The sequence below is a fragment of the Syngnathus typhle genome, linkage group LG7, assembly GCF_033458585.1.
Source record: "Syngnathus typhle isolate RoL2023-S1 ecotype Sweden linkage group LG7, RoL_Styp_1.0, whole genome shotgun sequence".
NCBI lineage: Eukaryota > Metazoa > Chordata > Actinopteri > Syngnathiformes > Syngnathidae > Syngnathus > Syngnathus typhle.
Genome location: NC_083744.1, coordinates 13,648,697 through 13,664,013, shown reverse-complemented (window position 1 = coordinate 13,664,013; position 15,317 = coordinate 13,648,697). Strand labels below are relative to the sequence as shown.

The 15,317-nt window shown below is 43.3% G+C and overlaps 1 protein-coding gene across 2 annotated transcripts; it reads right to left on the bottom strand.

Annotated features, from left to right (window-relative positions):
• Nucleotides 1–11: 11 nt before the first annotated feature.
• On the bottom strand, nucleotides 12–12,105 carry acanb (aggrecan b). 2 transcript variants are annotated; one of them, XM_061283103.1, is made up of 18 exons: nucleotides 12,001–12,105; nucleotides 7,512–7,590; nucleotides 6,968–7,351; nucleotides 6,401–6,575; nucleotides 6,100–6,227; nucleotides 5,680–5,973; nucleotides 5,380–5,571; nucleotides 5,090–5,264; nucleotides 4,887–5,014; nucleotides 4,497–4,790; nucleotides 4,288–4,419; nucleotides 4,084–4,191; nucleotides 2,581–3,984; nucleotides 2,348–2,506; nucleotides 2,193–2,275; nucleotides 1,978–2,122; nucleotides 1,704–1,886; nucleotides 12–1,614 (listed from the first exon to the last, which is right to left on the bottom strand). In XM_061283103.1, exons 2-18 carry the CDS (start codon nucleotides 7,582–7,584, stop codon nucleotides 1,526–1,528), a joined length of 4,146 nt encoding a protein of 1,381 aa, XP_061139087.1. In that variant the 5' UTR covers nucleotides 7,585–7,590; nucleotides 12,001–12,105; the 3' UTR covers nucleotides 12–1,525. The 2 variants fall into 2 exon arrangements, with proteins under 2 accessions (XP_061139087.1, XP_061139088.1); XM_061283104.1 differs by having other exon boundaries at nucleotides 5,443–5,571.
• Nucleotides 12,106–15,317: the final 3,212 nt, after the last annotated feature.

Genomic DNA, 15,317 nt, shown 5'->3' with positions numbered 1-15,317 from the left:
CACGCATGGACTGGATTCCATCTTTTTATTTGGCGCAGCACACTACAGCAGACTGTATGCTCACGTCAGGGATGGCGACAACCACACAGTGACTTGTTGACTTTATTTCTTTCTATTACGGTGCCTGTTTTATTCTTCAAAAATGAAATTGACTGTCCCCTCGATGTACTCGCTGTCACTTATATCGGATCGTACAACTTCACAGTCTGTATCTGCCTTCTAAAACACTTTTTTCCCCTGCCACATCATTTTTTTTTTTTTTTTTTTAATACTGTGAGAACTTAAACCGAGTAAGAATGGACTATCTGTGCGCCAGTGTGTTCTGCAAATGGGGGTCACATTTTAAAACTACACAACAAACTAATCACATTCATCCGGTTCCACAGACTAGGTAACCCGTGACATCATCTGCATTTGATAACAAGGAATGATACAGGATGAATAATGACAAAGAAATTGTATGTTAATGACAGATCCTGCTGTTCACACAGTTGCGGCGTAGAATATTTACAGCGAGTCCCAAGCGTAAAGCCAGCGATGGGTCTCCACTATCAGTTACCATTCAGATGGGAGTTTTCAATCACAGACATGTTGAATTCGGATTTGTGTTTGCATATGGAATGATTCAGAAAGCTATTTTATTTTCTAAAAATAAGAGGGACAAATTATCCTCAACTATGGGAATATTTAGCGGTATTTGTTATTTTAAAAACCTATGCAAGAGTGGGAAAACATAATTGTCGATTCTTTTTGTTTTTTTGCACAATTTTAAGAAAATTGATTTATTTGTTTTTATGTTTTCCTTAACATCAAGACAATTTAGAATCTTTGCATTTTGCTCAACACAAAGAAACGTAACCTAAAGGCAAACGTTTTTGAAAACGTCAAAATATTATCAAAAGTGCCCATTATTTCCTAAAAAAAATATTTTATCTAACGTGAGAGTGGGACAAAGTATGCTTCAATTAATCTCGATTAATGTCTTTTTTTTTTTTCCCCTCAAAAATCCAAAAATGACTACGTCTTAGTTAAACCTTTCAATTCATTTCTTTGTGTTTAAAACTAGGAATTTGTTTGTACTGACAAACTGAATGTTGTGAAAAGCATCGTATGAATTAATTTAATTAAAACAAATCTTTACTACACAAACATAAAATCGTTTTAAAAATCACCCCCGGGGACCAAATAGCACAAACACAGACCCTGACATAAAATGGGCTCAAAATATAGTATAGCAACACGCTATCATTTGCAATCAATAACACTTTTGCCTTGACTCCTCCAGTAGTACTTGTGCATGGAGAACTTGTTACAGCTATAAATTAGACTCTATAAATAACATAATGTAAGTGCCTTCATTAAAGACACGGAGAGAAATGTGAGTCAGTTACATCGTCACCGTTTAAATGTGTTTTAGTGCTTTTGTATTTACATTGGCGGATTTGCTTTTTTGGTCGGGCAATATGCTTGGTGTCCACGAGAGGGGTCCTTTTGTGAATCTCACTTGCGCTTCATTCAGTCCCGCTCAAAGCGTCTTCCTGTGCTCCCGTCGGCCGCTGACTGCTCGACTTCTGCTCTTCACCGATCGTTTGTGTAGCCTGTTGCCGCCGGATGCTGGAGGGGCAAGCCAAAGATTTAGTTTATTTTTATTTTTTGGGGGGCACAAAATCCTACCTTAGTTGGGCAAACTTATTGCAACTCACTTTCTGTACATTCCACTTGTGGCCTCTCCCACTGTCCGTTTTCCATGCAACGTATGACAGGCAGATGGCGCTGCGTGTAGCCCGCTTGACACTGGTAGCGCACTTTGGAGTTGACGGCGTAGTGATCTCTGGTGACGCCCATCGGTGAGCCGTGAGCCACCTCCGGGGGCGCTCCGCACCCCGCTGACAAGACAGACATTGATGAAATGAAATGGATGATCTTTAAATTCAAATGGTTTTGAGACATAGGAAGTCGATCTGGATTAGTTCCTACCGGGTTGAGTCTTGCACGAGAAGGGAAGGTAGTAATTGCAAGGAACGTCGTTCCATTGGCCTGCCTCGTGCCCGATCATAACCACGCAGTCCTCCCCGGAGTTGAAGTAGTTGTCAGGTTGGTTAGGTCTCCAGTTCTCATACGTCTGGGATGGCACAATTGCCGCAAAAAGTGTGAACCCTTGTTCCGAGATACGCCTCCATCTTGAAACTCACCAGGGCGCTGCCGTCTGTCCAGCGGAATTCATTCTGGACTTCTTTGTCATTGAGACCGATCCACTCATAGTCTTGACCTTTAGCTATGAAGCAGAGACATCGATATTTCTGAGACTTTGCAACTGAAATGCGCTGAAATCAGGAGTATCACTTACAGTTGAGAAACTGCTGCTCCTCTTCAGATGTGACACTGACCAGGTGGGCATTGAGTTCCTGGCAACGTTGCTCGGCATCTGACCAGGTGTGTCTGTCGGCAAAGTGGAGGTAACAGCTTCCCCTGAACTCCAACCAACCCTCGGGACAACCGTGTACAGCTGCACACAATATGACAAAAGACTTTATCGATACATTGTCTGTTTTTTGGTGTGCATTACCGCAAGCAACATACCCTCTTCTACTTGTGGCTGTTCCACAACGGGAGGTGTTGCCAGTGAAATCGACGGTGCTGTGGTTGGGCTGACGTACGCAGGATCTGGAGTCAGAACGACGACTGTAGCCTCCTCTTCCTCGTATCCAGATGATCCATTGTTGTCTGGATAGGTCATTGTAGATCCAGGAGGAAAAGCTATAGAAACCCCGGCAGTTGAGGGCTCGCCACTGCTAGAGATCTGAAGATGGGTTCCCGAGCCACTTTCCTGGCCACTAATTTCTACAACCCCGCGTCCCTCTTCTGAATGATGCACCTGAGGGGAAACGGTAACTTCCTTCATCCTGTCAGTTGTTAGAAAGATGACATCATCGTCCGTTTGGGTTGGTTGGCCAGAGGCAGAACCGCTGCCCGAAAGACCAGATGCAAAACCACTCGGAAAGCCGCTGGGGTAACCCGATGCATAGGGATGAGATCCAGACAACTCCTGATCTCCTGATGGCTGGATTGTTAAGTCAATGGCACTGTTGTCTGTGAAGGAGATGCTGGAAAATCCACTGATGCCTGACCCTGACAAAGAGCCAGAGCCAGATCCAGACAAAGATCCTGAACCGGACATTTCAGAAGACCCGTACAACTCCTGCTCTCCTGATTGAAGAACTGTTAGGTCAACGCCACTGCTGTCTGTAAAGGTGATGCCAGAAAATCCACTGATGCCTGACCCAGACAAGGAGCCTGATCCGGAAATCAATCCTGAGCCGGACATTTCTGCAGATCCGTACAACTCCTGCTCTCCTGATTGCTGAACTGTCATGTCGATGGCACTTTTGACCGTAAAAGTGATACCAAAAATTCCACTGCCTGACCCGGACATACCCCCTGATCCAGACATGCTTCCTGACCCGGACATACCTGACGCCCACAAGACTCCACTACCTAACTCCTGCTCAGTGAGGGTTGGGATCACCAGTTCTTTCTCTTTTCCATCCAGTATATTGATCAGAATGTCACCACTGCTGCCACTAATGTCTCCACTGCCCCTGGCAGAGCCTGACCCTGACACAACAAAACCGGACCCAGATGCTGATGCGCTATAGGCGTCTCCTGAGGTGAAGATTGCGCTGCCACCCTCTGCTCCTTGCGGGTCACCAGAGGCAGAATGGTCTCCTGACAGGATGTCTGTGTGTCCACTGAAGGTGACGTCCAGTCCTGAGCCAGACGCTCCGCTCCCGCTGGTGGTGCTGGAGACGCCTGAGATTTGAAGATCCCCACTGGCTGAATGATCGGCTGAGATCTGAAGATCCCCACTGGCTGAATGATCGCCTGAAATTTGAAGATCCCCACTGGCTGAATGATCGCCTGAGATTTGAAGATCCCCACTGGCTGAAGCATCTCCTGATCCAGATGCAGAACCATCAAGTGGAACTAGAAGTCAATTTGGAGACGTCATTTTTCAATGTGCAAGTACTGTGCAATCCTTCAAAATCCATTTTATCTTCATGCAGTTGATCAAAGCTGTCTTACCAGTCGGTGCAATTAGCTGGGTTGTGATGTTTGTCCTTTGGATAACCTCTTCGATTTCTGTAGCGTTCAGAATTGCTTGGGTGTCGTTGTAACCCACCGATGGTACGACTAAAATCAAACAACAAAATCTCACGTGAGACTGGGAAAGTGAAGTGACCAAAATAGAAAGCATTTTTAAAAGTGATTTTACGGAATCAGTCTTACGAGTAGGAATGACGTGATCGACTGCGACTGTTGTCTTTCTGATAACATCCACGGTCAGTAACTTGTCAAAAATGGTTTCACTGATGGAGTCAATGGTGCTTTTGCTGTCAGTCTCAATAGCGAGTGTTTCAGCTGTAAAACACAAAATCCAGTTGGGAATCGACAGTAATATTTGGTGAGAACCCAAAAGATGAATGAGAGTTTCTTACCTTTGAAACAGTAGGCGTCATAGCGCGAGTGCTCATCGGGAAATCCCGTCTGGTTGGGGAAAGCGTAGATAATGTGCACGCCCACTTGTCCGCCCCCGCAGTTGGATCTGGAACTTGTGATGGGATATCGGACACTGCGGTCCATCAGCCAACCTGGTCGGCACTTGTCAAGGCCTTGGGTCCATGCGGCGTACATCTGGCCAGTTGTGGCCAGTGTGGTGTTGAGTTCCTCGCAGTGCTGCACGGCCTCCTCAAAGGAGAAACTGTCATAGTCGCTGGTGAAGAAGACCTCACCTTGGAACGAAAGAGTGAAATTGCATGATGCCAAGACCTACATTTGGTGTTGACAACACATAAATTCAGTGATTTCAGGTGTGACTAGATCCTGACCTTGCAGACTTTCCACATAGCAAAATACATCATAACGCTCAGAGTCTGGCCTTATGCCATAGGATCGGACTCCGGGAAGGTGAAGAAGATTGCCCGCACAGTTATCTCGGGGTGAAACGATGGGATACCTGAACACAAGAGATATTCCTTTTAGATGTTTATGAGGAGTCTACTTGCGTGCATTAATTCTGCCTTTAGCACACCTGACACTCTGGTCAGCGAGCCAACCAGCGTCACAATGGTGCAAGCCTTTCTCGAAGGCAGCCTGGAGCTGCAATGGACTGGCGATGACTGCTCCAATACTCTTGCAGGCTTGTTGGGCTTCCAGAAAGCTCAGCGTGTACCGACCGGTAATGGGTCTGTAGTGGAACACCACACCTATTTGCCAGAAAATGAGATTGAGGACATTCTGATTTCAATCTTATGATCGGCATATCTTGAGGATTTGTGATACGCTGACTACGATGCCATTAGAGAAGAACGCCAAGTTTACCAGTGGGAGCCATGGCGGCGTCTGTAAAAGGAGGTGAGATAGGTTTGGTGAGAATGTCCACACCTCCTTGCTTGATCTCTTGACCTCCAGCGGGGGTTGTCAGTCCTGGATAAACTCCAGGGGCGGGGGTAATGCTCATGATGTCTGGGAAAGGAGTGATCCTGCCGGGAACTGCGCCTTCGTCATCGCGACCTGTTAATGTGACAAAGTTATACTTTCAGAACTACTCAGGTCACTGGTCCTGCGGTCTCGTCTTTCAATACAGAGGCATTGCCGCCCTCGTTGAAGTTGAACACGTACCTTGGAAGCAGATAGCATCGTAACGGGAGCTCGGGAGGGGGTATCCCGTCTGGTTGGGAAACAGGTAGACCGTTCGGACTCCCAGGAGCCCGCCTCCACACTGAGGCCTGCGAATGTTGATGGGGTAGCGCACGCTCCTGTCGCCCAACCAGCCGGCATTACACACATCCATGCCGCCCTTCCAGGCCAGGTAAAGCTCTCCGGTGTTAGCCAGTCTGGCACCCAGTTTAGTGCACTGATCATCAGCTTCTTGGAAGGTGAACTTCTCTACTGACATGGAGTAGAAGACTCTGCCTGGGGGGGGGAGAAACACATTCAGTCAATTTTCCCAAGATACATTAAGACAATATTCCAGCCAGCGCAGGGAATTAACTCAACCACACCATTGCAGTGTCATTAGTATCCTGTTGCACAACATACCTGCCATCTTCTCCGCAAAACAGTACACGTCGTAAGTCTCATTGACGTCTCTCACACCATAGGTTCTCACGCCAGGGAAGTTCTCCTTGTCTCCGTAGCATTCCTTCCGAGGCTCATGGATGGGGTACCTGAAAAGGAAACGTAAATCAGCTTCAGGACCTGGATTCTTATTATGCCCTGTGATGTTGTTGTGGATGTTATTGGCATTCTTTTATGTCAATGTGATGAAAACTAACATTCACATGTGGTTGGCAGACTCTAAAAGTCCATTCTCCATTGACCACAGATGGATGAATATTACCTGACAGTCTGATCAGACAACCATCCAGCATCACACTGGTGGTAGCCATCGTCGTAGGCGGCCTGCAGTTGGGCGGGGGTTGCAATAGTGGCGCTGTTTTGGATGCAAGCGGCCTTTGCCTTCTCAAATGTCAGGGTGTACCGGGTGGTGATGGCTCGATAGTGGAAAACGATACCTGTTGGTCAGACGTGAAGAACGAGACGGAATATGTTTTACTAGTGTTCCCACCATGTAGTTTATGGTTCAGTTTGGGACCCTGGCCCTGAATTTGATGTGTGTGCCTGTTCACCGACCAGACTGGCCACCCCTTACCAATCTCACAGGACAATGTTATAGAAAAATGAAGCAATGTAAGTCATCTGTCTGCGGCCACCAATTCCAGCTCCAGCTGGTGTACGCCAACGCATTCCCAGACTGGCTCTGAGTCATAGTCAGGTGTGATCCAGATCTGCCATCAAGTCACCATTTCCCTTTTACTGAACTCAACCAAAGTGTACCGCGAGATGGAAACAAGCCAAGCCCAAATCCTATTGAAATAGAAATCAGATTGGTGTCTGCATGTCTTACCCTGAACCTGGATGTCCACGCTGTCATAGTTGTCCTCGATGCCGTGCGTGACTTCGCAGCGGTAGGTGCCCGAGTCTTTGGACCTCAGCTCCGTTATCTCCAGGGAGGCGTCGGTGGACACTATCGGGTAGTTGACCATCGTTACTCTGTCCAGGTAATCCCTCTCAACGTGGACTTTGCCCTCTGTTGCCACCAGGACGGTGGTAATGTTCTCCTTGGTGATAAAGGTCCATTTGATGCGGTGGGAGAGAGGAGCGATGGTCGGGGCGCCCGGGTCTCTGACGGTGTTGTCTAGGAAGTAGCAGGGCACTACCACCTTGCTACCCAGCAGGGGGCGCAGAGGTGCCGCCGATGGGATGCTAACACGCAGTTTGCCGTCCAAGTCTGCGTGAAAGACAGTGTGGGGATTTGAGTGGGCGTGGAAAAGCAAACATCCAACGCAATTTTTTGCTCTCAGGTCAGAATGACATTTTGTACTACTGCTACGTGTCGTTTTGCTGGAGAGCTTAATGTTGAAGAGCTTGCGTGTGCACCGAGCCCGTACCGTCATGGTGTCCAAATGATGTAGTTGCTGAGATGAAGGGCAAAGACACACACAGCAGAAGCAGGGAAGTCATCTTCGCCTAAAGACAGACAAAACATTTATTTCTTTTTTAATATTTTTTTTTCCTTTCTGTGTAGTATATTTCTTCTATTTACCGTAATTTTCGGACTATAAGTCGCACCGGAGTATAAGTCGCACCAGCCATAAAATGCCCAAAAAAGTGGAGAAAAAAAAATATATATATATGTCGCTCCTGAGTATAAGTCGCCCCCCCACCCAAACTATGAAAAAAACCCGCGACTTATAGTCCGAAAATTACGGTAGTTTGTATTTCTGGCCCGTATTTATTTAAATTAATTATTTAAGAATGTCTCGGTTAGTGTGGACAAAGCGTGATGTGTTGAATGAATGAGCGGCTTTAGAAGCGCCTCACGTTTCCCGTCCTTCGGAATACGCGCTTACGTTTGCTCAGCCGTTTGGAGTGGAAATATGACATCATTTGGAAAGACTAAAAACCCAACGGCTCTGTGTCGCCGCCAGGTCACAGGAAATATCCCAAGTGCCTGAAATTAGTTGAGACCAAATATGATTCATTCGGCCTAAATGCATTTGCAGCACAAGTCAGGTTGGATGGGGAAATTGGTCTCAGCTTTCAAGGGAAAAAAGGAACGTCATTGAATCTACAACCGTCTGACATCTCCATTAAACAAATTCGCATCATTAGGGATCCCAGTCAATTTATGGACTTATTTCTGGCACATACGTTAGAAAATAAACACAATTTTGTCTATGGCTGCATTGCTGGACTTTCTGGCACTTAAAAACATTTTTTTATACCCCCCTCTCGCTCATTCTTAATGTTTCCATCTCATAAAAATAAATTAATAATTTAAAAACCCCGCCTCCATAATACTCCGACTTTAAGTTTAGAAGACAAGTGGCCAGTGTAATTTTAACACTTACATAGGTTGACCACAAGATGACGCTCTGCTGTAAAGAGAACTTTTGGAATGACGCAGCTAACTGAAAACTGGCAAAAGTGTGTAGACCATTAACACTGGTACACTGTACACTGAAACAGAAAGGCACAGTCACACCAATGTTTGTCGTGCTGTCTCAGCATGCAAAATATCACACAGTGTGTACTGAGCCAAAGCGGATGGCCATGATGTAACTCTTCCATTTTAGACCTCTCTATTTTTGCTCTGTCGCAGTCTTTAAATATTGTTTGAATGTTGTTGTGTTTTTCTCGTAACCCTTCCATACAGTTCATTTTAAATCCTCAACGTAATCTGTTCTAAATAGAAATGAACATCCTAAAAAGAATTCAACTGGTCGCCATCTTGTTCGGTCAAATTAAGAAGTACACATCTTTTAAAATGTATTACTACACTAACGGGACTATTGTTCCTTTTTTTGGGGGAATATTAAGTCATTTTAGAAAAAGTCATCAAATGTCAGTGTGACAGAATGACGGCTATTTTTATTTTTTATTATACTATTTATTATACTATCATACAATTTATACTATATTTTTAATTTTTATTTTTGTCGAATATCAAAAGGGGTCACATTTGACCCAAATCATGCGTCAGGTTAAATGTTACGTGGTCAACAAGGACATTTTGAACGTTTCCAACGAGGCGCAGTGTGTTTGCGTTCTCCACTGAGCGAGAGTGCACAAGAGAAGTAAAGACTTCTCTCCAATAACAAACACAAAATCAACACTTGGCCTAAAAGGCTCATTAGGTGAAGGGGGGGACGACAACTTTCCCGTTTTAGTCAGGGCAATAACGTATTTCCTGCAAATGGTTGTATACTCAACAGCAGGTGGGTGGGACAACTGCATTTGGGAAATCATTTTCAAGTTTCAGGAGCAGAAAAGATTAGATAAAAAGGCACAGTTTTCAGATTATTACTGGTTTAAATTATGGTGTAGTTCCAATTTTGACATATGTATAGAAGGCAGCCTTTGTGATACTGTGCAAAGTCTTATTTTCAAGATGGCCGCACCTGTCAGGCTAGGTGAGCAAAGAAGACTCCGAAACTATGTCGTGCTTTGGTGCACCCAATGCACAACTTTGGTCAAAAGTGACCCGGCCAAATTTTTATTTGATATATCTTTGCAATTAATTAATAGCAGCATTCAGTACTCTAAGTATTCTTCAATGAACTTTTGTTTGTGATCACCATCTATCCTTGATTTATTTTTTTATTTTTTTACTTTTTAATTAGAAAGTCATTTTGGGTCACTGCACAAAATGGGCCATATCAATTTTCTGATTAATTGTCCAAATTTGTGTGTTAACAGCTGAAACATTTATTTTTTAATTTTTTTATTTCCAGTTTGAAGTGATTTTAAATGACAAATTAGCCCACTCTAGTTGTCGATGGCTCAATTAAAAAAAAAAAAAAAAAAAAAAAAAAGACCTTCCTCATTGAAGCTCATCAAGAGTCATTGCCTCTAAATGGAGCGGCCCGGCACAGTGTGTTCATTCATTTGATGGGGGCGGGGTGTTTTGAGCTGGGGTGGGGTGCGGCCGCTCCCCTCTTCGGTCACTGTGGTATGTTCCGCTTGCAGCCGAGGTGACGGTGGGCAAAGAGGCCTTGGTTTGTTCCTGCTATGGACAGGGGCAGGGGCAGAGCGTTTTGGGAGGGGTGCAACCCCGCCAAGGTAAACACAAGGGGCGGGCACCCAACCCCCAAAAACCTTCCAAAGTCCCTCATTGGCAGAACAGAGTGGACATTGATATGAACACACACAGTGCAACACACTCAGAGGCGACGTGTGGCAACGTGCGTCTGATGCTAGGAAATATATGTGTGTGTGTGTGTACTGTGAGGTTCATGTTGGAGAACACACACACTCTTGTACAGCGAGCAAAAAAAAAAATCACAGGTGGTTAAAGCTGCATTAGTAGCACATATTCCGCATTCTCAGGTCCCAACCACGTCTGCATGTGTTGGAAAGGGACAATTTATTCATATTCATTCATTTGAGTGATATGTGGTGAAAATTTATTTTTCTTTTCTCATTTAACCAACATCTGCCAATTGAAATTCACAATGGGAGCCCATGGAGACCGACGTCGCCATAGAAACGGGACGTGGCCTCCAAGGAGAAAGGCGATGGAAAATCCGCTGCTGGACTGCTAAAGGTGCCTCTGATCCAGAAATTTGGAGAAGAAAACAATAAACAAAAAGGCTTTCAGTGGCAGGGAGAGGCTCACAAACAGGAAATGTCGTCCGTTTCTTTTTACGTCATAACCACGATCGGATTTTTTTTTTGTTTTTTAGGAAATTACAATAATTGCATACCCAGGATAATTTTTTTTTTCTTCAGGAAATAACTAATTGCTGCATGAAACAGGGTGTACCCAAACAGAAAAACTCCCAAAATGTCCCCCACTCGACAAACGACCCGTTGAAGCAAGAATTTAAAAAAAGCATAAATTAAATAAATAACTGCAGTATATTATAAACAATTCCCCTTTAGAGTTAGATTTTTTTCCCCTTGACCATACTTCTATCGTAATCATCTTTCACCACTAAAATGCTATTAATCCTCTCTCCAAAAAGCAACAAAATTATAATATTTTGCTAGACAAAGACAAAAAGTAATCATTTGTCACTTTCTTTTGCACTGCATATTGTCTTACAGTGAGTTGAGGCCACCTGGGTGTTGTATAAGACAGAAATTCATCAAAAATTAGCTCCTCTCTTGGCTTCTCAGTACAGCACTAATACCGGTCCTCCTTGGCAGATTTCAAAGAAGAAATCGGATGCCCGCCAAGAGTCTGTAACCCGCCGAATCGTTTCTGTTCAGATAGGTGCTTAAAAGCTAACAAAGGCCCGCCGATAGATGCTAATTGTTAGCCCGGGTACTTTTGGTGTTTCCTATTGTACGCTAGCGCAGGCTATCTGGTCGTTTTAAATACTCTATGGAATGTTTAGTTTGTCGGGTGAAAATGGCAAGAAACAGTTTGAACGAGTTTCAACAATATTTACTCATTGTCTGAATGGAAATAGGTCTCATTGTGCCTTTTGAAATTTTTTTTACAATAATTAATATAAATGTCAAAATGTCAGCCTCCTAATTGTGGGCAACAGTGGAGCCCTTGATTGGTCCTGGGTCAATACAAAAAGTAAAACCTCAGCCGAATTCTAAGCAAAGCCCCCCAAATAGTATCGCATTGGTTTTTATCATCGTGTCACTCATCAAAGCATTGTACTGAATAAAAACTCTTGAATCTTGAATCTTGAAATGGGGGAAAAGGATCATTCCATCACTTTTAATTGATTTTACAGATCAATTTTGATACTCTAGCAGATAAATGCGTCAAAAGGAAAATTAAGAGCAAATAGTTTCAGATTTAAAAAAAAAATTCGACAAGACCAGTGAGTCCATCCACAAACTTCTACTTGCACAACATCTCATTTCCAATTCCGTGAAAGATTGTTGAAGTTAATTATGTTGCCGGGTACGTACCGTTGATGCTCTGAAGCTCCCAGTGGCCACTGACTGGCGGGGGCTGTGACTCCTGCTTGTGGAGGAGAGCAGAAAGAAGCTTTATTCAAACGCCAGCGCACATTTAGATGTTGGAAAAGGAGGAGGAGGGAAGGAAAGGAGGAAGGAGGGTGAGGAAGGTTACAAGATGGGCTCCTTTCCTGCTTAGGGGCAAGCAAGATCAAATGGGGTGGGCTTATATGGATTTATTTTAGGCCTATTACAATATTTAGCATAAGGAGTTCACAATAAACAATTAATTGGTTGATTCATTAAAAATATATGTAATTAAGAAAATCACTTTTTTTAGTCACCTAAAAACTTATAGGTGAAGAAAATTTGGACAATTTGATCATGATTTTGACGATTACAAAAGAACTAAGATTACCTGACTAAATAAGCCAGCCGATGAATCGGTCAAGCCCTCATAAATACAGTGGATGTAAAAGTCTACACACCCCTGTGGGTCAGAACCATGATGAGGTGCCTCTGTATATACATGTCATATGTATGTATGTGTATATGTAAGTGTGTAGACTTTATATAAGCACTCTAAATGTATTTTGATGATTCTTCCGGGAGTGTTCGAGGTATTGCTCAAGATTCTTAGAATGTCCGACACAAATGTAAAAAAAAAAAAAAACTGTTGTAGGTGTTTACATGTGCTCACCTCCTGCATGTGCACCATCCTGTGTACTCAAACATTTAAGAAAAAGCAAAAAAAAAAAAGGGCGTGGCCCCCATCAACCTGCGTTCAATGCGGGCCCTGTGCTGGCCGCCCTCATGACGCGCACGCACGCACGTTAGCCACAACGTTCAAAGCAAAACATGTCAAGAGGCGTTTTTTAAAGCCCGGCTTGCAGACATGTTTGAGCGACACACTTGGTGTTTGTACGCTTGCAAAGGCCATTACGCCTTCTGACTCCTTTTTACCTGGAAAAGCCTGATTGATTTCCCTGTCTCCAAATATAAATATTGTTTCATTTGTTTCGCTCAGCGGGCTGAAATTAGAAAATAAATTGGAAAATAAATAAATAAATGAATGGAAAAAATAAATTAAATTAATATAAATATAATATGATATAATATGTGAAGAAAATTGATAGTTTTAAGTTACATGAAATATTTGCCAGTTACGTTGATGATGTGAATCACAAAATGAACCCGTTTTATCCATGACACTTCTTTTTAAATGACTCACTGCCACCAGACGTTGCCGTATGACTCATGTCCTACGTTACTTTTACAATCTACAAACATGACCGGCGGCTGGCATCCTGCCTCAGAACAGAGTTCTTCTCACAGTGGCCTGGCGCACACACACACATACTATCTCCATTTGGATCAGTCAAGTACCTTTGCCCATTTGGGTTGACGCACTTCAGCCACTTTTCTATTTCGATTTTTCGTGGATGTGCTTTTGGGCTTCGCCACATTTAAACAAAAATGCGTTGAGGTGACCTTGGAGGTTTTCACCCAGAAAGTAACTTTGTGCTTGCATGCCTTTGTCTCCTCATCGGCATCTACCACAGCATCCATCTGTCCATCCGTCCGCTTCTTTTGTTTAGCTCCCAATCATGCAATACGGATTTATAAAATAGGATTTCCCTCATTTCTATCTCCACTGTGTAAATATGACATGTCTGACATGACACATTTGTGAGTCCAGGAATAGGAAGACACGCGACGTATGTTTACATGCACAGATATAGACGTGAATATACAAAGTGTGCCGCCGCATGCACCAGACCCGTGCAGCCCACCTACGTATACCTTTTTGAACAGCAAATATTCTGCTTAAAAATAAAAATACAAAGTTTGCTTTGTAAATACTCCATATCAAATCAATAGGAAGTTTTGTTTAATAAAAACGTTCAAGTATAAGTGTGTATATAAAATGTATTTGAATTAAAAATATAATTAATCTGCAAGTTTTGAATGTTTACTATTAATTTAGCTGTAATTCATTAACCCATTGTTAAAAAACTAAACATTTAAATGTGTAAGATGAATTATTTTGTCGACTTACAATGAATAAATTAATACATTATTAAATTACATGCTGTGGATATGAAAAGTTGGGGTTTGAGACCAAGAAAAATGTTTGTGTGTGTGTGTATTGGCACAGTCCCTCGCAGTCCGTCAAGTGGGAGGGCCGCATCCTTCTCTTCGGCGGACGTAAATGGACGCTTTATGGCTGTGGGCTGATACTCTGCTCCCTAAATTTAAATGTACAAATGTATACGCGTGGATGTGAGACACGCTGACAGCTATGGTAAGCATGTCTGCTGAGGAATTAAAATGAAGAAGGGCCTCGCCTTACTCTCCCCCAAAAAATGTTTGGATTGACCAAATATATGCACCGCCATGATAGGACTGAAAAAAAATCCTCAGTTTAATGGACTCTTCATGCCGCAATAAATGACGAATTTTGGGCAGCGTGGTGGTCTCCTAGATCATGTGGGCATTTTCGCCTGGCTTTCTCAAAATCGTCATGACCTTTGAACTGGGCTCGATATGCCAACCGCTCATCCACAGTCTTGATCCTTTGCTGTCTAACAAACACAAAAAAGACAACTTTTTGGTCTTGGTGGAGGACTGCACTTTAATTGAGATATTGCAATTCAAAGTCTACTTGAAGGTTTCAGACAAAACTTGAATTAGGATTTTTTTTGAACGGACCTGTCGACCTCGGTTTCTTCTCCTCTGGAACATGACAAAGACTTGATTATCTGAAGGGGCAGATTCCGAAAACACTGCGGCCTTCATTCCGAATACAGTATTGCAATTTTTTTAAATATGGGTTACATAATATTAGTAACCCCCTCAACCCCCCTACACACACATTTGGATGCAGCTAGGCGGTGATAGAGTATGAAAAGGAAGGAGGGATAATTTACGTTACCAGCTTGTTGAGAACACTTACTTCCTTATGAAGCGGCACAGACCGGCTTCTCATGCCTCGTTGCATGATGGGACCGACGACCATTCCGCACTTTCTTGACGGTGCGCCAGGCTCGCATTAGCCGTACCAGCTAGTCTGGCTGGCATGTGGGTATGTGTCAGTCAAAGAGAAGTGAAAAAAAGAAATGATGGATATCAATGTAAGGGCTTGTGATGAACAGCAGAAATGGTATAGAAAATGGAGAGAGGGAAAACAATAATGATAAAAAAAGATAAATATAATATGAATGACAATAGAATTATATGATTTATAATAATGACAATGATAATAATAATGGTAATGACAATAATTATAATCCGTCCATCCACCTGTATCCAAACTAGGGTTGATGCTA

Coding starts and splice junctions, on each gene's coding strand:
- acanb (XM_061283103.1), bottom strand. CDS start 7,584: ATGACTTCCCTGCTTCTGCTGTGTGTGTCTTTGCCCTTCATCTCAGCA. Junction 4,192..4,287: donor CGATCACGTCATTCCTACTC/GTAAGACTGATT, acceptor GTTTGATTTTAG/TCGTACCATCGGTGGGTTAC. Junction 2,507..2,580: donor ACAGCCACAAGTAGAAGAGG/GTATGTTGCTTG, acceptor TATTGTGTGCAG/CTGTACACGGTTGTCCCGAG.